At 39.1% G+C, this 25,739-nt stretch overlaps 1 protein-coding gene and 1 long non-coding RNA gene across 3 annotated transcripts; both read left to right on the forward strand.

Annotated features, from left to right (window-relative positions):
- Positions 1-1,125: 1,125 nt before the first annotated feature.
- ERMP1 (endoplasmic reticulum metallopeptidase 1) lies at positions 1,126-21,777 on the forward strand. Of its 2 annotated transcripts, none has more exons than XM_068176821.1 (15): positions 1,126-1,430; positions 2,032-2,333; positions 5,649-5,776; positions 6,103-6,208; positions 7,079-7,225; positions 8,836-8,928; positions 10,298-10,510; positions 11,622-11,842; positions 14,613-14,787; positions 15,325-15,515; positions 16,190-16,342; positions 16,833-17,035; positions 17,733-17,848; positions 18,362-18,525; positions 19,649-21,777. In XM_068176821.1, the coding sequence occupies exons 1-15, from the start codon at positions 1,147-1,149 to the stop codon at positions 19,811-19,813; spliced, it is 2,661 nt and encodes an 886-aa protein (XP_068032922.1). In that variant the 5' UTR covers positions 1,126-1,146; the 3' UTR covers positions 19,814-21,777. The 2 variants fall into 2 exon arrangements, with proteins under 2 accessions (XP_068032922.1, XP_068032923.1); XM_068176822.1 differs by lacking the exon at positions 1,126-1,430 and adding an exon at positions 1,601-1,745.
- LOC137465086 (uncharacterized) lies at positions 17,042-17,482 on the forward strand. The gene is made up of 2 exons (XR_010994557.1): positions 17,042-17,250; positions 17,349-17,482. It is a non-coding gene; the product is annotated as an uncharacterized lncRNA (long non-coding RNA).
- Positions 21,778-25,739: the final 3,962 nt, after the last annotated feature.

Below are 25,739 nucleotides of genomic sequence, written 5' to 3' on the forward strand. Positions count from 1 at the left end.
CTCCTTGGCATGAGTTCCCTGGAGCCACTATTCACTAGCACCTCCTGGCGCTATTGCTCTGCACCCAGCCTACCTGAGCTCCAGTCAAAGATGTAATGCAGTGGAGGTGGAAACCCTGCAAGAACCACTAGTGCTCTTACTTCATGTTTTTTAGGGTTAGTTTTAGATTACAGTTAGGGTTGTGGCACTTTGCTGCTCCCCTGTGTGGCCCTACTCTTACTTCTGTGAACTTTCCTTTCTGTTTTAACAAAAACAAAACCAACCAAACAAACAAAACAACTAAAATAAGCAGGAAACCAGGGAAAGCCTTGCAAACCTTTGCAAGCGAGGTGATGCAGCACGTAGTGCACAAGGCAGTCTTTGGTCAGGTGCAGGGTCAGGTGGACACTCACCCTGGAGCTGTGGCTGGACAGTAGGCCCAGCGCTTCACCACTGCCAGGCCACCGCTTTCCATGGGCAACCACTGCTGAGGGCTTCCCAGCCTCAGCATGTAGCCAAATGCAGGCCCAGCTGCACTGGCTGTGCCCAGTTATGGGCTCCTGAGGACAAGAGAGACATGGAGCTCCTGAAGCAGGTCCAACAGAGAATCACAAAGGTAACTAAAGAATTGGAGCATCTCTTTTATGAGGAAAGGCTGAGAGAGCTGGGCTTGTTCAGCCTCAAGAAAATATGACTGTGAGGCAGCCTTATCAGTAAGTCTCTGAAGGGAGGGTGCCAAGAGGATGGACTAGGCTCTTCTCAGTGGCTCCGAGCAATAGGATAAGTGGGCAGAAGACAAGAGGACAACGGGCAGAAAATTATGCACAGGAAGTTCCACCTGACCATGAGGAACCTCTTTACAGTGCAGGTGACTGAGCAGATTGCCCAGAGAAGGTGTGGAGTTTCCCTCATGGGGAATATTCAAGAACAGTATGGAGAAATCCTGTGCCATGTGCTCTGGGATGACCCTGCTTAGGTAGGGCGATCGGAGCAGGTGACTTGCTGCTGCCTGTGCGAGAGCCGCGGCAGCACCGCCACCCACGCCACGGCCGCCGCCAGGCCCAGTGCCGGGCCACGTGAGCGGCGGGCGGGGCCGGGCCGCGCTCTGACCTTCGCCCGTGCCCGTACGGCGGCTGCGCGCCGGTCGGGCGGGCGGACGGTGAGGCCATGGAGCGCGGCAGCGACGCGTCCGGGTGGCGGCTCCGCGCCACCGCCGCACAGCGCGACCGCCGCCGCCCGCCGCCGCGGGAGGACGGCGACCCCGGCGCGGTCGGGAAGAAGCGGGGCGGGCGGCGGCAGCTGCTGCTGCTGCCCGAGGCGCGGGGGGCGCCGCTGGTGCTGCTGTACCTGCTGGGGCTGCGGGCGCTGGCACAGGTGTCGCACCGGCAGCTGCTGAGCCGCCCGCCCGCCGCCGCCGCCGGGCCCCGCGACTTCAGCGCCTCCCGCGCCAGGTACGGCGGGGCCGGCGGGTGGGTGGCGGTCCGTGGCAGAGGGGTCGAGTCGCGCTGTGCCCTGGCGAGAGCTCGGAGCTGATGGAACAGCGCCTCCCCCATAGTTTAGTTCTAGTAGTCTCGTGTGGTGCTCAGTGTCTGGGAAAGCTTCTTTGCAAGTTTTCAGTTGTTGTGTCGCCGAGACGTCGGGAAGACTAAAACTACCACTGTAATTTCAGTTTTAGAGTGTTGGCGTCAGGTGTATGTCTTGATAAAAGTATGCTCTTTCAGACATTCAGAAAATGACATATATGCGTATACATAACCTCGCTAAAGGTAAAATCTTTAGCTCCTCCATTCACCCTTCTGTTTCTTTTTAAATTGATATGTTCAGATCAGAAAGCCAATATCACGGCTTAATAATCACGGTAAATAGTTAAAAATAAGAAGTCCTGATCAGGCTTGTATGCCCATTACAAGTTACCATCTACACTGGCTTTAGCCTCTTCTGCTTATCTTGAGTTTTGAAATAGAACCATCTACAGAAATGTTACAGTTGTAGGTAAGTTACATACTAAATGTTGAATGTATTGATGCTTAAGTTTAAATTTCTGTCTTACAGGGGATATCTTGACAACCTTACAGCAATTGGGCCCAGAACAGTTGGAAGTCCAGAAAATGAAGTTCTTGCAGTTAACTACCTCTTAGAACAAATCAGGGGAATGGAAAGAGAAAGCACGGATGCTCACAAGATATCTGTAGACATACAGAGGCCCACGGGCTCCTTCAGCATTGACTTTTTAGGAGGCTTTACTAGTTACTATGCAAACATAACCAATGTGGTAGTGAAGCTGGAACCTCGCAATGGAGCCGAGCATGCAGTGTTATCCAATTGTCACTTTGATTCCGTACCAAATACCCCGGGTAGGTCCATGTGCTTGTTCCATGTTTCTGTGTGTGACATGAGCCGCAGAGCTTGGCTCATGGATTTCTCCTACCAAATATCCTCATGAGAATAATGCACTTGTCAGCTAGTCAACTTGGTCTCAGTGAAATTCATTGTTTAGAGTGACAGGTTGATCCTGTTAAACTCAGGATTTCACTCTGACTTTCTGGTACAGATGCTTATTTAGATTTCTGGGAAGTTTGGTTATATCTGCCCTTCTTATAATTCACTGCTTATGCATATCATTCGGGTGCTGTTTCCACCCATTGTCGAGGTCTTTTCGTACTTCTGTACTTACTTAATCCTGGTTTTCCTTTCACAGGATGCTTTGTGCAAGAGACTATGCCCACCCCCAGTAATGAGCCTGTTTTCCCCTCTTTTTGCTGGTGTCTCAGATGTTCAGTCTGATATGCTTAAAATATGCCAATTTTTTTTTTCCACATTCAAAGCTTCTGTCTCAAAAGACTGTAGTGATCAAAGGCTGGAGTACTGTTACCATGATAGCATGTATATCTTTTCATTCTAGTTTGACTGTCACTGTTGCGTACTCTCTTATTTTTGTTCCTCTATATTTTTAAAATCTAATCTGGTTAAATTGTTACTGCAGCAAGGGTGTAAACTGCTTTGTAAATTTGTGGGTTTAACGAATCTGGGAAGGTAGGGATCTAAAACACAAAATTTGTTGTAACACTCAGCCACAGGTGTGTGCCTGTTATTACAGTTGAAAAACACCCACACATGGCACACACCAACAGTGCAGCTTTTGCTAGAGTTTCTTCATTTACATCCCATGCAATATTTTATTTTTTTGGTGGTGAGCCTTCTGTTCTGTAGCACATGTGACTAGTCTTCATTATTAAGGAAACAGTTGAGTGTTAGCTAGAGAAACAAAGCTTTTGCTGGACTCCTCCTGCCTTTTTTCTGTCCATAAATAGTATATAGAACTTCTCTTTCTCCTCAATCTTATTTGTACAACGTGAGCTTCAAAATTAAGCTTAATAAATGCATGATTATTATACATGCTCTGTGACTGAGGAACTGCAGAGATGCTAATTACTGTATGTATAATCTATGTATGTCTACCTAGACTCAGAGTATATCACAAGCGTAGTACTATGATAATTAAAAATTGTTTTAAAATTTATGTCCTATGTAAATTGTGTGTCGATTTCTGTGGATTATAAAACATCAGTTATTTTCTTTACAGTTACTCAGACACTAAAATATACCACCAACCTTGCACAGAAGTGCCAAAAACATAGAAGTGGTTTTAATAGGATTTTACAGAAAACTGCAGAGGAGCTAGAAATCATCCTCTGTGCTTGTTCTTAATCACAAAGCAGCCTAGGAGGTGCTCTGCCTTTTGTTTTCTTAGTATGCCACTTGCACATTACCTAAGTCTTTTTTTTCTCCCGTATTTCTCTTAGCTAATTGCTTACAACCCTTTTTTTCATTACCAGAAAGGTGGGCTTTTAACCAGAATCAGCATGACTCAAAGATCAGTGAGTAATATGTTTGAAAATCAGATAATAAAATATAATCTGCTTGTGGTGCTTATATGCACAAAACACGCGAAGCAAACCTCAGTAAATCATTTATTTTAGAAAGCTTGTGTTCCTTGTGAAGGAAAAAACATGAACTGTGAAGTCCTAAAATATGTCTCTTGTTCTGATTCTACTACTCTTCAGTTTATATGGCCTATTTCATTCTTTTCTGATAAACTCGACAGCAAAAACATCCTTGAAATTATCATTGCAGACATAATGTGGTTTTCTTAGTTTACCGATATCTGCCGTAAAATCTGTTACAACCTTCTGTTAATTTTCTTGTGTATGAGGTATTGGGGTATAGTTTCTCTGCAAGTTTGTGTAATAGTCTATGGCAGCATGACTACTTTTATCAGATGTAAATCTGTATGGCTCTTGAAGCCAATAACTTTTATTTTTCTTAGCCTCACAGCAAGGTAGACAAATGACTAACCGCACTGTAAACTATATGCATCTGCTGAGTTTGCAATACAGCATTTTAAATAAAATAACTCAGTGTGACTAAGGGCAGACTCCTGATAAACTGGGGTAGCAGTTAAAGTCTCTTTTAACTCAGAATGTTCTGTGATATTCTGTGAAATTAGTGAAAACCTGTGACAATCAGGGCTTTAAATCATGTATTTGGGTGGCGATATATGGAAAGCTTTTCTCAGAACAGGGCCATAATTTTTGAGAAATAAGGTAGGAATGGTGTATTGAAAAGATTTCACATTTATTTATTCTGTGCAATAAACTAAACCTAGACTAAGATTTATGTTTATATTAGGAATATGTCCTTTTCGTAGCAGATACTTCTTAAGTTTTGCCTGGTGACAAGCTTTGGAAAAGCTGCTCTTTTTTTTCTTTTATGTGTAAATTGAACATTTTGAGCAGCTAACAAGTGTACCTAAATAGCATGCTGACACCTGAACAAACCGTTGTTGGCATCTTAGTGCATGTCAGCAACATGCGTGCAAACCAGGCCCACGGGAATGACGTTCAAATTTCTGTTTTCTCCCAAATTTTATTTATTAGAGTGGGACAGGGAGGTGCTACAGCTTGCACCGAAGTGAGGAATGTGGGAGTCCTTGACTAAAAGATGGCTGCTTAATCAAGATGAAAAACCAGTGGGGCGTGGGAGGTGTGAGATATTAGTGTTGGGTGATAAACTCAAAGATAACAGGGATTAGAGTGAAAGGGGTTTCTGCAAAGAAGGGTGGTGAAAAGCATCTGATCATGAAAATCTTTTATTTAAATGTATACCTAGTGGAGGCTTTTAATTCTGGTATTTCCTTAGCTTTATTTTGCAATCTTAGCTTTATGTTACTTTGAGGTTTTGTCCTCCTGGTTGAATGCAGTGTAACAGTGTAGAGCACTTCAGGGTGACTTGTGTGGGAGTCACAAAATTTGAGGGTGTTGACAATGAAAATTACATCCTTATTTGTTCATATTGTATTTAGGAAAATAGATAATTATCACATTGCATTCCTAGTAACCTGGTTAGTCTGCTTCTCTTGAACAGTAGTGTTGGATCTTATATCTTGTCATTCACTTGCCCAACGTCTGAACATAATTTTTCTTTCAGCTGTTGCTTTCAACTAGTATAGATAGAGGGTACAAGCAGTACCAGAAAATATACTAAAGCTTAACATAATTGTACTGCATTTATATTAAAACTGAAATAGCATAAACCGTTTTTCCTCTCTTGCCTTTATTGCAAATCTGTGTGTTTGTTGTAAGCCCTATTATTTTGCTGATTATTTTAAGGTGCCAGTGATGATGCTGTTAGCTGTGCAGTGATGCTTGAAATACTTAACACACTTTCAAAATCATCAGAGTCCCTGCAGCATGCTGTCATATTCTTATTTAACGGTGCAGAAGAAAATATTTTACAGGTGAGAATGTGCCAGAATTAGAAATTATACATCAAAGCAGTATATTAAAACTCTTAACAAATGAAAGATATAGTTTGTGTTTAATCTCTTGAAATAGTAATTTATTACCTTTCTTTTCTGAGGAGAATGTTTATAATTTCAAAGGGAAGCATGCAGATGGATTAACGATATTGTCTTTATTAGTTTAATTAGAAGACTTGTATTTTCTGCATCTGTTTGTGTTTTCTGCCTTGTGCCTTGAGTTATATGCAGTCTTGAATGATGGAAAATAACATATAGGCTTGTCTGGTAGATGTTTGACCTATATTTTTTGTTTTCCCATCAAGGCTAGTCATGGCTTCATTACACAACATGAGTGGGCTAAATCAATCAGAGCTTTTATTAACCTGGAGGCAGCAGGTGTAGGAGGAAAAGAACTTGTTTTTCAAACAGGTATGAGCTTGTATTGTGTCCAATTTCTACACTAGGTTAATTTGATAATAAACTATGCAGACTTGAAGGAATATTGAAAATTATTCATAAGCAAAAGACAACCTCTGTGCCTTTTTCCCAGTCCTGCGCAGCAATTAAATTGTTCTCAGTCTTTAGATAGTTAAAGGCTAAAGCACTACCACAGAAGTTGCTTCATAGGTGGGAAGCCTGTGGAGGGCAGAATAGAAGTTGTGTTTCCCTTTTACTTCAAGATAAAAAGGAGAAAAGTGTTTGGATAGTACACATACCTTAATACTCATACTTTCACATGTTCTATTTATTTTTCACAGCAGTTCTTGTAAAATCTTGGCAGGAAGATGTTGGTATTACAACTCCATCTCATGTTCAGGAAACAGCAAAACTTCTTTGTTTTGTAGGCTACGGTTAGACCTTTTCCCCCATCCTAGCTGGACTTCAGATTTTCTTGTACTGATGAAGCTGCTTAGCTGTTTACTTGCACTGAATGCTTTAGGGGGAGAAACTTTTTTCTAAACAGCAGTATTGATGTGATACATACATGATGGATTGGAAGCTTGGCTAAAGGTTGTGACTTCTTCATTAATACTAGGTCTTTCTGGGACATGGTTTATCTGTTCTGCCACTGAACACAGGAGGCAACAGTGGCTTAGTTTTTTCCCCTCAGGTGATGCTAATTCTTTCTCTCAAGTGTGAGTAATTCATCCAACACAATTGTACTTACTATATGCTCTGCAGGGCAAGAGTGTTAAATCTCCAGGAAGTTACTTTGTGTTATTTGTTACCATGAGACTGCATATCCTAACTGAAGTTCAAAAAATATTTGCTGTGAATTTTCTGCTCATCTTTTGTTAGGACCTGAGAACCCTTGGTTGGTACAAGCATATGTAGTTGCAGCCAAACATCCCTTTGCCTCAGTGGTGGCACAGGAAATATTTCAAAGTGGCATTATCCCAGCAGATACGGACTTCCGTATCTACAGGGATTTTGGCAACGTTCCAGGTATGTTATCAAAAGGCATGTCAATAAACATTACATTTTTATAACAAGGACACTGTTCTGTGGTTTACTGCGTGAACATCCTTAGATTTGATGTGTTTGTCACACTGAGAGGGAATTTCCTTGTTCCTTTCCTAAGGAAAGAGTTCTTAGATTGTGTTTGTCATATAGTTTGCTAAGGATGTTTTTAGATGATTGGTGTTTTCCAGAAAGAAGCTTCATGATAGAAAAGTTTCTTGAAAACCAGGAAAATACTCCAGGAATTAGCAGTACTCTATTAAATATTCTATTTTGAAACATTTTGGTACATGATATTAATAACCTGATTGCAGGAATGAAATGTCTGTATCTAATGGAATACCAAAATAATCTTCTTTAGAGATAGTGACATAGTCACTAATGCATTTTCATTACCCTTGGGTTTTGTTTGGTTGGGGTTTTTTATTGTTACTGGGTTTTTTTGTTGTTTTTATTTGGTGGTTGTGGCTTGGTATTTTTCGTTAATGGTGGTGATGTTTTGTTTGGGAGATTTGGTTGTTGGTTTTTGGGGGGTTTTGGTGGGTTTTTTTTTTGTCCATAATCAAGGACAGGAGAGAAGCTTTTTAGTTTTGCTGATCTGTTTACAGGTTGCTATCCTTTCTGTGGAGAATGAACAGTGGGAAGGAAATGCAAAATGTTCACTCAATGTGAACACAGTTCAAAAGACTGTAAACTTCCATATAGTCCTTGTTATCTACGACAGGTCATTTTCAAGAAGAGCAATATTTTTGAATTGATTATTAGTACAAAGCAGTTGTTCTGGCATATTCTGTGCTGTTCTGAAGTACACTTCTAGTCTGAAAATGAAGTAGAAAAATGATTGTAGAAAGTAGAAAATTAATAATTTTGTATAATGTCTTATTTGTTCAGAATTGTACCTGTATGGTGAAAGATTTCTCACTGACCTCTGGGGTTTTTTTAATAAACCAATTAAAAAAAATTAGGTTTAACAACTGGTTCATTCCTCAGAATTGAGATTTAATTTCCCAAAAACTGTGAGAATTCAGATTGCAGGTAGCAGCTTTTTGCATATGCAGCTGAACAGGTGAATGGGATACACTGACTGTATAACTAATGAAGCAGAATAACCTTTGGGTTTTGGTAAATAATTTTAAAAAATTTGGTTTACATGTTAGAAGTACAAATAAGGCACCTGGTATTTTGAGAAGGTACTCTGTAGTTTCGCAGTGCTGCTTTTTATTTATTTTCATCATGAACATTTATTGAAGTGCTGCAAGTAAGCATTTAGCAAGTACCTTGTACATCTTTTCTGAAGCTGAGATGATCTGGTACTTTCATGTGTTTCTCCAGTTGGGTACAGATGTCATAGGAATTGGTACATGCAAAATGACAGATACTTTAAAATGTTTTAAAGCTGTTCTCTTTTAAAGACACTGCAAGTCCAGTTAGGTTTCCTTCTGTAAAGAAGACTACTTTGTTCATCTCTAAGGATAATGACTGGATTACAAAGTAGAGAGCAGTGTTTTCTGTGAAGTATATGGGAGGCTTTCACATACTTGTTTTGGGGTTTCAGGATTGCATAGATTTTAAAAATGCTGCTTTTCTTTCTGAAGGAATAGATTTGGCTTTTATTGAAAATGGCTACATTTACCATACAGAGTATGACACATCAGACAGAATTTTGACAGATTCCATTCAGAGAGCAGGTTGGTATTTTAATGATACAGTAATTTACCAAAGACTAGTACTGTAGCTGCTTTTTCATTTTGCTGTAAGACTGCTATAGGGTAAATTGATAATTTTAATTACATATTTAGTATATGTTGGTTGTGTTCTCAAGAACAGAGAATTAACTGAATACACACCTTTTAAATAAAAAGGAAATATATTTGGTCAACTTGGGAATATAAACTTTGTCAGCATCCAGTGATGTTAATTAGATTCTGCAGTTGCTTTCAAATCAAAGTTATTGTCTCTCCAGTGATATCTGATTGTTCAGCATTCTGTGTTCCTTTTATCTCACTAAGTCCCACTATTGGTTAATGTTTCTCATCAGAAGCTTTTGAGTAGGTTGGTGGCATAGAGACTAATCTGCCAACAGAGGCTTTTATATTAGAATGGACCTCAGTCAAACTTACGTGGTAGCACAGACTGGGTAAACAGGATTTATTTTCTACAACAGGTTGTGCTTATAGCAGGCTGTTTGACAGAATGTAGTAAAGAAAATGACAAAGGCCTTTAATTTCCCAAAAAGCTAGCATAATCCTAAATGCCTCCAGAATTTTGACAATTCATTCTTCAAGTTTATACAGAAGCTAGCTTAGATGGCCAGCATGAGTAAGGGTTTTAAACACTTCCTTGCACCAATTTAGCTGCAGGACAGAAAGTAACACTTCTAAATTCCTATTGGAAAGGTGATTTTAGTGTTCATGATGGTTATGTGTAGAACTTGTCCCACTAAATATATCACAGATTAAAAAAAAGAAAAGACAGACTTTACAGACAGTAAGCACTTTTAATGGTCTAGTAAAAACAAAATGAAAGTTGAGAATGATTACCTGTGTTTTGGTTACCTGTGTTTTGGCTGTACTGTGTGAAAGGAAAAGGTGATTGATGCCTGGAGGCTACAGAGTAAAATAGCGGCCTTGTCTTTACAGTTATGTAGGGAAGGAAAGGCAGGTAATTCATAGTCTTGAAAACCTGGAGGGTTCACTTGGTGGTGAGGAGAAGAGGATGAAGATTAGGAAAATATAAACTCTTCTATGGGTTAGCCTTCAAGTCCAGTGCTAAATATCAGAAGTGAAGAAGAGTTTATGGGCTGACAGCCTGACTGTTGTCTTCTCTGAGATGGTGTCTAAGTGCATGAGACTTCCCAAGTATATTTATTTTGACAGCTGGATAGAAAATACTATTCTGTGTGTACTGTCAAATACCCATTTGAGTATAATAATTTGTGTATTCATGCCTTTGTTGAGGATATTTCTATACAATTTTTCAGAATGGTTATATTAAAAATGCTGTGTGGTAATTTATTGAAATTGATATAATTATATTGTGCATCTGCTTTTTTAATAGGTGACAATATTCTGGCTGTCTTAAAATACCTAGCTACATCAGAAAAGTTGGCTAAATCTTTTGAGTATCGACATGGAAATGTTGTGTTCTTTGATATACTTGGTTTATTTGTACTGGCTTATCCTGCTCGTGTTGGCACAATTATGAACTATATCACATCAGCAATTGCTTTTTCTTATTTAAGCAAAAAAGTATTACAGCCAAAACCCAGAGGTAAGTCTAAGTGATTTTTGGTTTGTCTGTTTTTTGGGGGGTATTTTGTTGGTTTTATTTTTGGCTTTTTTTTTTAAATTGCATTACTTTTCAATAAATAGCAATTACTAAATGCAGAAGTGTAGGTGAAAAAGTGTTCAGGTCGTTACAGCATCTGGTTAGTTGAACGTCAGAAATAAATTTTAGGTGTTGAGCATGCCATAGGAGTTGCTTTGTGTTTAAATCTTGCATCTCAATATTAATGATGGTGAAAGAACATGATAAGCCTAGATATCTAGCATTTATGAATCATGATTTTGCCTCTTATCATTTCATGAAGATTGAAATTTAATCTTAAAGATCTGGAAATTGAAAAAAAAATGCCAAGTATCCATATAATTTTTTTTTGTTAATTCAGATATGGTGTGAGAGCCATGTTTGTTCAACACCTGTCTGTAGATAGGACCAAGCAAGAAAAAAAATGGGGAAAATGACAGCAAAGTTTAATAGAGAGTGTAAACCAACTTGAATCTGGTTAGACCTTCTTAACATGTGTGGAACATGCCTGTTTAAAGGAAATAAGGCTTAAGAAATCACACCCATCTCCTCCTAAAATCCAGAAAACATTTTTGGAGTAAGAAAATGTTACAAGAAAAATGACTCAGATTTTTTGTTGTTCTTGGGGAAAATGAGGAGAGGGGCTTGGGGTTTTTTTTTTTTTTGGTGGTTTGTTTGTTTGGTTTGGTTTTGTATTTTTTTGGGGGGAGAGTTTTATTTTGGTTTGGAGTTTTCGTGGTTGTTTTTAGTTGGGTTTCTTGTTCAGCTTTTTTGTATACTTAAAAGTGGAACTGTGGCTCCACCAGCCCCCTAGTAAAATTCTTGCTATTAAGAAAGCTGTAATCTGCAAAATACACCAGTATTCTGGGAGTAAACATTGCAGCAGAGATGTGTGCAAATAGGCATGCAAATAATTAGGCTAAGTGATGCAAACTCTGCTGTTAAGATATCTTCATAGGGCATCCCTTTATTTCGGTCATTAAAGTAGTTACACTATCAGGTAATTAAAATTTTAATGATAGCCTGCAGTAGAATACACAAGTGTTGAATGAAACTTCTTTTTTCCTCTTCATAGCTGTTCATAATCTGAAGAAGTTACTGACTGCATTCAGCTTAACCCTGACGAGCTGGGTGTGCACACTGGTGGCAGTCCTCATAGTGGCAGCGTTTGTCTCCTTCATTGGACGGGCTCTTTCTTGGTATACCCATTTCTATGTTTCTGTGTCTCTCTATGGCACTGCAGCTGCAGCTAAGCTCATTCTTGTGCACATGCTAGCCAAGAAGTTCTTCTACAAGGTAGGCAAGGCTTTGTTGTTATTGTTGAAGGGCAATGAGGTGTTTAGTCTGTGGAAGACAAGATTTGAGCTGCTTAAAAAAAAAGCAAAAGGGTTTTAGTATTTAAAGTGTCACTGTAAAAAATTGCTTCATCTAAACATAGAGATTGTTCTGCTGAATCAGAGAGGTAAAAGCTATGTAATTTAAGGCAGCTTTGACCTTTAGGAGATGTTTCAGAAAAGAGGCAGGAGCCTTTGTGACTTAGGTCACAACAACCCCAGGCAGTGCCACAGGCTGGGGCAGAGTGGCTGCAAAGCTGCTCACGGGAAAAGGCCCTGGGGGTGCTGGTGACAGCAGCTGAACATGAGCCAGCAGTGCCCAGGTGGCCAAGAAGGCCAATGGCATCCTGGCCTGTACCAGCAATAGTGTGGCCAGCAGGACCTGGGCAGGGATTGTCCCCCTGTACTCAGCACTGCTGAGGCCACACCTCAAATCCTGTGTTCAGTTTTGGGCCCCTCTGTACAGGAAGGACACTGAGGTGCTGGAGCATGTCCAGAGAAGGGCAGTGGAGCTGGGCAAGGGTCTGGAGCACAAGTCCTGTAAGGAGCAGTTGAGGGAGCTGGGGTTGTTCAGGCTAGAGGAAAGGAGGCTCAGGGGCACATTATCACTCTCTACAACTGCCTGACAGGAGGGTATAGCCAGGTGGGATTTGGCCTCTTCTCCCAGACAACCAGCAACAGGACAAGAGGAAATGTCAAGTTACGCCAGGGAAGGTTCACATTAGATATTAAGATACATTTATTTTATGGAAAGGATTATCAAGCTCTGAAACAGGCTACCTGGGGAAAAGGCTGGGTTACCATCCCTGGAGGTATTTAAAAGGTGTCTAGATGTGGAACATAGGGACATGGTTGACCAGTGGCCTTGGCAGTGCAAGGCTTAGATCAAATGATCTCAAAGGTATTTTCCAACCTAAACAATTCTGTGATTATTCTGATTTATAGTTATTTTGACCACAGCTGGAGATGGAACAGAGGTCTTGGTTGTCTGTGTTCTTCTCTGCAATAGGTAAAAGTCATTTAGACCCCTGCAAAGCTCAGTGAGGATTTGGTGTGTTACGTTTCCATTGCTGTCATTTGCCATGATTACTGTCTGTCTACCTGTTTTGCTTAGTATTCTTTTTTATGGACTAACCAATGTGATTTAACTTGTATAATAATTTCATAATTATAGATTATAATAGTCTCATATGGTTTTGTGTTAAATACTAATAGTCTTGAGGTATCTGATAGATGACACTCTTCCAGGGCAAAAGTTGACTACTCAGGCCTGCTAGGTTGAGGTTTTAGGTGCAGTAATATTTAGTCATTCAGCTTGCTGTAACTTACACCATCTCAGCCATTTGGATGGGTTTTGGACAAGGGAATTTAGGAAGCCTTAATTGTCATCCAAATACAAGTGTTTTAGAAAGTTTTAAGAACTTCATGCCATGTATGAAAAATTCTGAGTGGATCCATCATATCTTTCTCTGGGAGTAGGTTTGTTGAAATTTTTGGGGGAAGGGGAGTGTTAAGTGTTACACATATGTTACTAAACAGATGTATTTGGTGTTTTCCCTTTGTGGAAAAGATGAGCCATTTATAAAATAGATGCAATGTTACCATTTTCCAGTGATCTGGATGAGCTGGCTGTTACTTTCATTAGCTGTTAAGACATTTCAGGCTTTAGATCTACTTCATGCCTACTGATTGCCTAATCATCAGATCAACCATCTGAAAATCAGAAGTGTTGCATGCTGTAGCTTGCACCACACTATACAGTTAATGTTGCTTCTGTAACTTGCATTTGACTTAAAAGTTGCATAAAAATTTTGGAAGCCAATCTCTTCCTTGGCTGTCAGAGGCAGTGCCTATTCATGACTTAACATCTTGTGACTTGATAAAGCTTTGTGTTTTGAAATAGGTTTGGCAACTTGTATGTTTCTTCACTCTCCTCTTTTTTTTCCTTCTCGCCCTGAAACTGAAGTAGGTACTTTCTGATAACCATTGTTCATGCAAGAAGTCCCTTGTGCTGCTAGCAGGGTTTGCTGTTTGGAATAATGCACTGCAAACACTGCAGGATTGCCTATGTAACTTAAAAAAAACCGAAACCCAATGCAAATAATATTTTTGATGGTTACATTTCTTCTTTCCCCCATCCCCCCTGAAACATATCTGCTGTTGTCTCACATATGATGTCTTTTATTCAAAACAAATAACATATTTTAATAAACAGACTTCTGAAGTGACAGCCAGTGGCATGACCTAAAAAGGCATCAGTATAATATTTGTGCTCTAATACAGTGTTTGTGTAAGAAGTCTGTTAACAGCTGTTCAAAAAGTAGTTTACATTCTGAGGAAGTCCAGATAATTTTTTCACCTGTAAGTATTCCATAGTTTTTTAATATGTTGTGTTACTTTTTTTGAAAAAGGCACTCTTCGCCTGAAACACTAGCCTTGTGTATTCTTTGGTATTGTCATTTGTACATTCCCTTCCTCCTTCTTCCCTAGCCTATGTAATCTCTTTTTCAAGTTATGTCAGCAGATTTAGAAAACTAATAAAAAAATACACTGTCATGGATAATTCTGTATAGTAAGAGGATGGTGAGATGATGCTTGTCAAAATTGTTTTGCCCAAGGAAAACAATTGTATACACATTCACAAGGAATGTGGATTTTTCTATATGTTCTCATGAGATGGGATCTGTGGAATGTGCACAGTAATGAAATGTATTTCTTCTTTTTTATTACAGAATGTGAATGAGCAGTACCTGGGAGATGTTTTTTTTGATGCCTCATTGATGATTTGGTCAATAGCATTGGCTGTGATGACTCAGATGGGCCTTTGTTCAGCATTCATTTGTACATTATGGGTAGCATTTCCTTTACTCACTAAGCTGATGATCCACAAGGAATTCAACCAGAAAGGTACAGGTTTTGAGGGGCAGAAATTATGTTTCTAAACTTCTACCCCTACTTGCAAAAGAAATTGCAAACATTGACTTTGAGTAGTCAAATTAACTAAGTCACATTTTGATAATGAAAAAAGTGTTATTGAACTAAAGACAGTTTGAGAGAGTGGGAAGCTTTAAAAAAATACACTGAAAAACATTCCATGTCTCAGGTTAAAAGAACAGTATGTGAGTATATTAATTAGTGATCAGAATTTTGATGAACAGTAAAGGTTCATTAAATTATTGTAATATTTAAATGATGCTTGGGACAGAAAACATGTTTAAATTTTTTTTGCAATACAAGATTAATTTTGTGGTGGTTTTGAAAATTACACTGGTGTTGGCTGTGCAAAATGAGATCTTCTTCCCATATCTGTGTCAGGGATGAGGATCAGTATTGTGTATTGGGACTTGCAGCAGTATATCCTTGTGGATATATCCGTAAAGCTATGTGTTTATATCCCTTTAAGCTTCTACTTTTTTGTCTTTTGTTTTTTCCTGTTCTATATAGGTGCCACAATAAAATTTATTGTGATGTACATGCTGGGGATGTTTGTTCCCTATCTATATATGCTGTATCTTAGTTGGACTGTGTTTGAAATGTTTACACCTGTCATGGGACGAAGTGGTTCAGAAATTCCACCAGATATGGTGTTAGCAGGATTTATTGTGATCTTCACTATGATCCTGTCTTCCTATTTTGTAAGTAGAATTTGTAAATGTTGTTTAAAACTCTTAGGCTTTCTCTATAGTTTAGAATAAGATGGGTTTTTTAATTAATACTAGAAGTTAGTGATAATTTTACAGTATCTTAAACATTATAGGAAAGTTCTGGAACATGTGTCAAAGATTCCATGTTTGTATTAGTCAAAGGAAGGCCATTGAAGCAGAGCTTATATTGCTGGTATGATGATGTAGAAAAGACTGATGTAAAATACGAAAGTAATGCTGAATTTTGAGCAGAGATTCATTTTAGGTGTAATATATGACTGAACAATGCATGTACAAACTTCAAAAAGAACACTTAAATTTGTGGGCTTTTTCTGCTGCCATAGAACCTGGAAAGATTCTGTTGGGGTGTTTATTTTGTTGTTGTTGGCAGGAACAAAAAAAACCACCCCTTTCATGTTTTAAAAACAGGAAAGTTTTGAAAGTTCCAGGAAGTACTCACTTTATTCCTTTTTATAAAATAAATAATCTTAAAAATACTAGTTTTAAATACTGAGATTTTAAAAAGTGTCTTGTATGAGGTGGTACTTGCAATTATGTCTTTTTAATGTACCTTCAGTTCCATAATTGAATTTTAGAATTATACAAGTAATGCTTTGTATCTAAATGTTGCAGTTTTATAACTGGACTGTTTTTTTATTCTCTAGATTAACTTCATTTACCTTGTCAAAAGTACAAAAATGACGCTAGTAACTTTAACTACTGTGTTTGTAGTCACTCTGATTCTCGTTTGTAGTGGAATCTTCTTTCCTTACAGTTCTGATGCAGCTAACCCAAAGCCTAAACGAGTCTTTCTCCAGGTAAGAAAAGCTTTGCATGTTGTATTGCCTCTTTTGGTTACAAGAGTGTTTAGATTTTTCAAGGATTAATATCCCCTTTCTTGCTTGCTTTTAAAGCTCTAATGATTATTCCTGGATTTGAAACAATTGGTAATGCTTCCCTTGTTTGCTGTCAGTGTTCAGCTCATCTGTGTCAGAAGAGCAGGGTGTTTTAGGGGGTTTTAATTGGGTGAATTGTGTAAACAATGGTAATTTAAAAAGTGAATGTGGTTTGAGGTGGGCTAAAACAGTCATCTTCTGATGGTGTTTTTATGGTATGTTTCTTATCTGAGTAATTCTTGCATTTATATTCATAAATACTCAGATATGTGTTCAGTGCTGAAAGGTCTACTGAAAATGCAGTAGACCTTAAGGATTCACACGGAGGATAATTTAGAATCACGTCTGACTCTTGCAAACTCCAGAGGCTCCATTATCCTTGTGTTTGTTGTTTTTTTTTTTTTTCTTCTAGCATACAAGCAGAAGATTTCATGATCTAGATGGAAATGTGGTTAAAAGTGACTCTGGTATATGGATTAATGGGTTTGATTATAATGGAATATCTCACATTACTCCCCATGTACCTGAAATCAATGACACCATTAGAACTCCATGTGAGGAGCAGGCTCCCTTCTGTGGCCTTCCTTGGATTCTTCCAGTGCATTTCATGTTTCGGTTCGTGTGAACTCCGCTTCACTTGAGCACTTTACTGCAAAGTACAGGGGTCGTTCATGCAATTTCACTTACATAAGGGAAGAAAAACTAGGCATAATCTTGGTCTAAAAGTAAATAATCCTTCCTCTTCAGAAGACAAACTTCTACCTAGGTGCTGTGTCTTCTGCCATGGGTCTGCTGCAGGAGCTGTAGAAGTTGATGTGTGGAAATTAGCTGTAAGCACCAGTGGAGAAAAAGGTGAAGGGGGTTCCTCTTAAAGGGCACTTCAAAGGAGGAGAATATATGTCATCTCTCTTCCCTTCTTTCACTGCAGCTGACAGCAGAGGATTTTTAGAGTAGCAGGTCTCCACAGAAGGAAACTAACTGCTGTGGCTATTTCTCACACCTCAAGAATCTTGAGAGCAAAAGTTTAGGTGTTTGAAGGTGAAAATATTCTCACTCACTTGTTTTGTAATTTAAGGCAGATTAAGGTAATGAGTTGATTCACTGGTGACTATTTTTCTGTTAATACACCCTCTAAATATTTGTCTGGCCAAAAGCTGATTTTTCCTGCCTTCTGCTAGAATCAACACCTTTTGAATATTTCATGTAGTAGCAACACATTCAGCTGTACTATGGAGAAACTTCATGTCTTCTAATGTGTAGTACCTCAGGGTGTTGCCTTGAGAATAACTTGGAACTTTTTTTTTCACCACAGGAAAAACTGGTATCTTCCTGCTCCAGAAATTTTGCCAAGAAGCCCCATTCAGTTTAAACTTCTGTCCAAGAAGCTGATGCCCTGGAATTCTGTGAGGTTAAGCTTTGAAGTATCTGGTGAGTGACTGAAGCTTCTGGTTTCTGATCTGTGTTTATGCCCATAATAAATCAGGCTTTGACTCCATTACTGCAGGTTCTAGTGCCGTTCCCAAGATAGTGAGCTTTCTGAAATTAGCATGAATTAATTCAGTTTCATGGCACACTAGAAGCTGTGAGTAGTGTCGTGCAGTTCTTATTTCTGGGACTGGTAACCTCATCTGTCTTGAGTAAGTCTTGATCGTTTTACAGAAGGTCTTTTCTAAACTGGATCTTGTAGCATTTTATATGTTAGTATGTATAAGACTTTTTTGTATTTATTATTATAAAATGTCCTGTATTCCTCTGTTACATTATCTCACTTATCCCAGTGCTTAGAAAAAATTGGAGCATCTTCTCTAGCGAACTCGTTTCTGTCATGCTTTGGAAGACATGAATAGTAGTTCAAGGATGCCCTGCTGTTCTGTGGGAAGGCAGGTGGTTACTCTACCTCTGCCCGTTGACACATGTGGACACACATCTCTGTCCCTGCAGGCCCAAGCCACATGTCCCTGTACGTGCGGCCGCGCGCAGGCTCGGCGCTGTCCCGCTGGTCCCTCGGGGATGGAATGCCGGTTGCCAGCCTGGGGGGAGACTACTTTGTGTTCTACTCCCGCGGGCTGTATGCGGCTCCCTGGCACTTCTGGGTGGAACTGACGGTGAGTGCGGCACCACTGGAAACCTGGTGATGCCTTGATCCACCCTCTTCCCACCATGGCTGCATTCCTGTGTGAAAAATGTCACAGTAACTTCCTAATGCTTTTCTTTATTTGGTAGATCTTAATTCTAGTGTCCCTCTTTTGATACATCAGCTTTATAGATCAGCTCCCGTATATTTTCCATGAGTAGTCCAGCAGCTTGACAGCCAAGGGAAAAATATTTCTCTTGTCTGCATGGTCTTTAATCATAAGTTTTGATTTCTCTGATCTTAACCTCACAGATCTTGAAGTTTTATCTTTTACTACTGTTATTTCAGAGTTGATTATTATTATGCGTAGTTGTCTTTCTCTTCTCTTGTTTGCTTGGTTTTGGGAAATTACAGGATCCTTGGTGGAAAATGTACCTGTCTTGAAGCTGAAGATAGTTGTAAAAGCTTTGTTTTCTAAAGTTTCTTTTACATTATTTTCAGCTGGAAGCAAGGCTTCCAGCCTTGCTGTTTCACTGAGATTTATGATCTGCCTCCCCACCCTTCTAACTTGCAAAGGAATATTTTTTTGCAGACCTGTATGTTTTTACTATAGGTTTAACATTGTCTTATCCTTTGAGTAAATATTACAGGTATCATTGAAAGTTCAGTAAGTCCATTTTTCCTTCCTGCACCAAGCTGTCTAAACATAAATAATCCTCAAAGGGTACTCGATAAGGCAGACTGGAGTCTCAAGTATGACAAGCCTTGCAAGTCTGATAGAGGCAAAGCTAGGCAGAAGAGGCTGTATATCCTCACGATTTGCCATAGAAGGATCAGCGTACATACTGTGTTGGAGTCCGTATCTTGATTTGCCAGCAAAACAGACAGATAGACTGAACTAGGAGCACATGGAAGCTGTGTAACACATCAGAGGCACTAAATATCTAAACATCTGGTTGCCAGTTCATTTCAAATTGAACTTGTCATGTAATCAGGCTGATATGTTGAAGATAGGAAGTGTTTTAACATAGACAACAAAAAACTGCAGGATGGATTTTGTTGCACAGATACTGTCTGAAGAAAACTGCATCTGAATTGATCTCGTGTTGAAGTGTCAGGAACAATCATAAAGACTGTGTTGTCCTCACTTTCAGGCCCCAGAGAAGCGTTCTGATGGAATAGTCTCCCTCGCCATAGCAGCACATTACTTTTTTGGGGAAGATCAAAAGTCACCTCAACTCTTTGCCTTACTGGAGAGGTTTCCAAACTGGACATTTTCTTCTGGCTGGTCCTGTACCTATGACCTTTTTGTCTTCTAATTTTGACAGCAATGCTGCAGGGCTAATAGGGTTATCTCTAATGCAGCATGCCCTTGTGGCAAGCACTTTCTAACAAGATGCCAGAGACTTCAGCAAGAATTTCAAATACTTCGGCAAAAGGTGTTTCTTTGGCAGTTTGACTATTTAAAGACTACTGCTGTCTTGGGGATATAATGATACTTCTCTGAATGCAGTTCACCTTGGCTCTTCAACTGAGGTGGCAGTTTGGCTAGTGGGTTTCTTAAAATAAAAACTGCACTTGACGAGGTAATATTAGCATAATAAATAGTGGCAATTGTAATGGAAGGGCTTCATGGAATTATTTTGATACTATGTAAAATAAAACCTTACTTCACTGATACACGGAGTATCACCTACCAATCCTATGCGTCCTGTTCATGTCTGATCTCCAGCTAGAAGGTTCCTGTGGGAGCATGGCAGAGGTGGCAAAGTCCCTGAGCATTACTTTTGTCACTGGATGAAGTCACTGAAAGTTGTGGTAGTCATGTAGGTTGCGTTGAGTCCTTGGCAAATGCCCAATACAGAGAAATCAATATTGTGATGGGATATGGTAATTGTTTATCCAAATTCTATGTTTCTGTTAAAAAACTTAGTTCTACCCCATTTCCTGTGTCTTTGGTGTTACAGCATGAGTGGCTTAGTTCAACCTAACTACCATCTTGTGGTTTTGTTCCTATTTGGATCTTTCATTATCAAGCACAAGAGCATGTGACTTGCTCTCATAGGTATGAGTGCTAAGTCCTCACTCCTTTAAGTGGATGTCTTATAACTAATCTACTCTAAATTTTAAGTTTCCTTCCAATTTATTAGAATTGGTTAATTTTGGTATCTCCTCTGGAGAAGCTTTTGGTAGTGTCAGTATTGCACTTCCTAATACATTTCACTATTTCTTAAAATAAAGTTCCCTTTCCTTAAGGAAAAGCACTTAAAATAGTAATCTAGTAAAGATGTCTAATATTCTGGATTGTTCTTATTTTATTTTCAAAGGATGGATTTTATAAATTACTGTGTTTTAGAGTATCTTCCAATTTTAATTGGCAAACTTTGAAATCAGAAGCTACTGACCTCTTTTTTTATACTTAACGGATTTTTAGGGTTTTTAGTGCAGTAGTTAATAGTTAAGGGTAATTTCTGAAATTCAAAGAATTTGGTGTATCTGAAGGAACTTAATGTTTTTTTCGAAATTATATATAAAGCATTTGGCTATATCAATACCATGCTACAAATTTAAATAGTTTTTTTAATCTCATGAGTATAGCCTAATGTCATGCAGAGCAGGCATCATCATTTCGAGTAGAAACATGCTAGGACTGGTAAGTTTACAGAGCACATGAAAGAAAATTGTGTGACAGTTAATTTGTGTGAGCTGTGATGGATAACAACTCTTCAGTCAAGTATTTTTCCTTTGGATTGTTCTGTAGTTGTGTGTAATAGTGGAAAGAACCAGTGTTATTGGTGCAAGGGACATTAACAAAGATTGTCAACTTATGGACTAGGGTAAGAGGTTTAATTACTGTAATCATAATGAACTGGCTATCAGTATCTTAAAACCTGTGGGTTTATACATTAATGTGCATTAATAACTCACTTGATTGTGTCTGATTTGAAAGCATAATCCCTACATAAAAGTGCTATTAATTATTTGAAAATCAGAGTTACGAACTAAAACTCTTGTGTCTTGAATCTCAACAAATGTGTTGTACTGTACTCTAGCTGATGCACAGCTAGTTAACTAAAGCTGCACTGATATTTACCATCTTCCTCAGTTTTGATTTTTGTGTTTTGCTTACAATTTAAAGCTTTGGAAGTGCTGTGTGAAGAATTCATATTGGGAGCCAAAAATATATAAATGCCTGTTGGCAATTTCTGAAACTTTTAAGTGAAGCAATAACTTCTGCTGTCTCAGGATTTAATCCTTGTTAAATAAATTTATTATGAGGTATGTCTGGTTTGTTGCAAATTTCTGTCTTTGTAAATAAAAGCAAAACTTGATTGGAGACACTTGATTTTTAGCATGATTAAAGGCTATATATTTGAGTTTTTGTTCATTGCAGTAATGTTTTACTTGACCTTGGGGTAGAAATACTGCTAAGAGGTGCTGGGTTAGATAGGTGGTGTTTAGAGCTGTGTGGAAGATAAGTTTGGCCAAAGAATGCAAAAATCATCCGAGTTGAGAAAAGCTAAAATGGGAATTCTGGCTGGTTTCTTGGAGAGGAAGGTGGTTTTTGAAAAAGATGTGATACAGAGGAGTCACTGATAGCCAAGCTAAGTATTCTTTGTAAAATTGATGGTTGAGACCAATTTTATTGTTAACCTACAACAAAAAAACAGGATGGAAAAATTCACTGTTTGTGTCCATCTGCTTCCCTATTCAAGTACAAGCAGATGAGTGTTCTGTTACTGTGGGTTACTATTTCTCCTAAAAAAGCATTGTGTGATTTACTCTTTGAAATGTATGAAAAGCAAGCAGCTGGTAGCTTTAAGGGTACAAGGGCATAAAGTAGAAACATAATTTATTCTTAGTAGAGGCAGTAAACAGTTGGTTAGAATTACCTTATGCTCATCAGAAACAATTTACATGCACAACATTTTCTAAATTGCTTTCTTCTGTTTTTCCCTCATTTTGATGGCTTTGACAATCTACTATGTTTTCTATTAAAATACGTATTTCTGACGCTGAGTACTAAGCACTTTATCAGTTTAAGCAAAGGAAGCCCCTACATGTTGTTAGACAATCTAGTGCATCCTTACAATGTGTCCCCATACCTTCAAGATTGTCTGTCAAGTAGAAGCATGCATTTGAAGAAAGAAGTGTTGGGATAGGTGCAATGAACAGGAAAATATCAGCTATCATACACAAACTGACAGACTATTGAGCTGAGTGGGGCTGTTCTATGCTAGTAAGACCTGTCTTTAATGTCTGTCAGTCTGTGTTGGATTGCAGTTCTCGTAGAGAAACACTAATCAAATAGACAAGATCTAACAAGTCTATACAGAGGTAGTTGTAGCAGGTGGGACATAGCTAAGAAGTTTGCCTGCACAACAAAGCTGTTCCATGCTTTCCTCCCTTGAGGGCTAAACATAATCTGACTTATGATAATTGGAAGGGACCTGCAGTATGACTCATTTTAGAACTTGGTATGTGGTCTTGGTGGAGAATGGTAGGAAGACAGGCAAGATCAGTAAACCTACATTCTGTGGTTTATGTCAATTTATGTAACTGTGGCTTCCATTTTGAAGACAGAACATTCATTCTCAACTTTCATGTAAATCCCTTTCAGTCTTGGGGAATAAATTGATCCTAGAAATTAGCCAGGCTCTTCTGTTCACTGTGGAAGAGGTTCTGTTGGGCTGCAACTCTTTATGGTTCTATCATGCTAAGAACATGCTAAGCATTAAAGCAGAGTCTTGAGCAGGAAGTACAAGCCAGTTTAGGGAGATCTGTATTTCAAGCAGGATGTCAAGCATCAGTGTTCCTTAGCAAAGATTTTTTTTAAAAATACAGTTGCAGAAAGATGAAAGAGTCAGTCTTAAAAACTAGCAGTAATTAACCTAAAAAGGAATAGTTCTTTCAATCTGTTCTGAGAATGAAACAAAAGGAAGCTTCAAAGCCAGTAAGTGTACAGGTGAATTTAAGCAACCATCGTAGAAAGCTGCCCATGCAAAGTTTATTTGGAGATGGTTTTTTCAAGGGAGAAGGTGGAGGTTTGTTCTGTTTGGGTGGTTTTGGTTTGTTTTGTTTCAAGGTTTTTGTTTTGTATTGTTTGGTGGTATTTTTTTTTTGTTTTATTCTTTTGTATTTGTTGGAGTTTTTCTGGGGGGTTTGGAGTTTTTTGGTTAGGAAACAATAACTTGAAAAAAGGAAGGAAAGAGTAGTTAGGTGCCTTGTGTCTGCTATGTAGTAGCTTTAGGCTCCAGCTGTGGACTCTTAAACGTCTTCTCTCAGTGCTCTCTGAATAAGTAAGCCCAAGGAGTTTCCCATTTCAGGGGCCACGTGATAAATAGAACACTCAAGTTTGTATCTCTCTTTTCTCTGCTTAGACACTGGGATGATTTACACCACTCTCCCTGTGCTGTCACTACCTACTAGAGTACTTCAACAGTGTTCAGCTCTAGGATAGGAGACGAAGCTGAGACAGTAGGTTGCATCTGTTGCCTTTATGTTCCCTCTTAATTGTGGGAAATCCACCTCCAGTTGGAGCCAGCTTACGACCCTCAGCAAGTTACTCTTCATCTTTTATAGTATCATTATAACCATAGACAACATCTCCCCTCAATTTATTATGAAAAGGACCTCCTTTGTACAGGTTCTGGCTAGATTATGAATTCAGGTATTTCTGCTTTCTCAAACCTGTAGCTTAGAGACACTATGGCTCTAAAACCATTTGAACTGGTTTCTTTGAGCTAAAACATGCTGAGGAAAAATTAGCCTACTTGGGTTGACAAAAGTGATAGTGAAAAATTACCTTCAGAAATGCAACTTGATTCAAGCAGTTTTGTAAGTATACCCATTGTGAAAGGATCTAATAGCAAGAAATATATTGTTCCTGTTTTTCTGAGACAGTTTTGCACAGGATGAGAAACAGATCAAGAAAACATGATGATGTGCAAATTGTTGTGAAGGAGGAAATCTTACATCAGCCAGTTTTATGTGAGCTGGATACACACAGTGAAGAATGTCAACATGTTGGAATTCCATAAAAAGATGTTTATCCTCAACTGGTTAAGTGGCCCATTTTCCCCATCTTTAGTTAAATAGTGCACAGCTGTAGATGAATAGATCTTTTGTGGAGGGTTAACCCTAGGTAGCTGGTGGGTACCTACCAAACTGCTGACACTCTCCCCTCAGCAGACCAGGAGAAAATGGGATGAGAAAATTCATAGGTTGAGACAGGGACTCATTACTCACTGGTACCCACAACAGATGAAACAAACTGGCCTTGGGAAAATCATTTTATTTCCAATTAAAATATGATAACCAAATACTTTCCCCCAACCTCCCCTTCCTTCCCAGATTCACTCTTCTGCCTTCTCTCTCACAGTGGTGTAGAAGAACTGGGTTTGGTCAGTTAAGAGTCAGGTTGCGGTCAGTATGTAACATTTACTCTCTGCTTCCTTCCTCTCCTCAGTATTGCCCTGCTCCAGCATGGGGTCCACTCTATGGGATAGTCTCTCATAAACTACTTCAAAGTGGATCCTCCTCTTGCTGGAGTGGTCCTTCATGAAGAGACTATTCCAGCATGGATCCCTGTGGGCCACAGTTCCTGCCAGAAACCTGCTCTTATGTGGGCTCTTTGGGCTGCAGCTTCCTTCAGGGCTCATCTGTCCACCTGCTTAGTGTGGGTGGATTGCCACTGTGGGTATCTGCTCCAGCGGGCTCCACAGTGTGTTGCAGGTGTAGAGGCTGCTTCCCCATCATCTAAAAGGACTAAACCGCTGAGCAGTACCACAGCAGTAAGAGGCTAATTAGCAAGACTGATGGACATTTAATGTGTGTTTACTTGCATAGAGCCACAGGCTGCAGGGAATCTATGTTCCAGTGCCTGGAATACTGCATCCTGATCCTCCTTTATAGGCCTGGCTGCCTGCAGGACTCCTCCTCACCTTCCACAGCATTTTTTACTCCTTGTTAAATACATTACAGAAAGGAGGCACCAGCTTGTGTCTGACATAGCCCCCCTTGCCACCTAAACCCACTACATCTCTTTTCACAGCAGCAGGTGGATGTAACTTCAAAGATGCAATATTAAGGTAAAGGTTCAATTCCTTTATCCTGTAAAAAACAAGCCACAGGAGTATAAAAAACAATTTCATCAGGTGGTTTCTCTGAGAGCTTTGTCTAAGATGGCCTACCTGAATGGCTTGGAAGTCAGAAATGGTTATTTTTCACAGGAGTAATTTCAAG

This window comes from Anomalospiza imberbis, chromosome Z, assembly GCF_031753505.1.
Source record: "Anomalospiza imberbis isolate Cuckoo-Finch-1a 21T00152 chromosome Z, ASM3175350v1, whole genome shotgun sequence".
In the NCBI taxonomy this organism is placed as follows: Eukaryota; Metazoa; Chordata; class Aves; order Passeriformes; family Viduidae; genus Anomalospiza; species Anomalospiza imberbis.

Bases quoted from the DNA above. Each gene is read 5' to 3' on its own strand.
- ERMP1 (XM_068176821.1), top strand. From the start codon at position 1,147: ATGGAGCGCGGCAGCGACGCGTCCGGGTGGCGGCTCCGCGCCACCGCC. The intron at 5,777-6,102 runs GTGAGAATGTGC...TTTCCCATCAAG, and splicing joins CAGAAGAAAATATTTTACAG to GCTAGTCATGGCTTCATTAC. The intron at 17,036-17,732 runs GTTCGTGTGAAC...TTTTCACCACAG, and splicing joins CCAGTGCATTTCATGTTTCG to GAAAAACTGGTATCTTCCTG.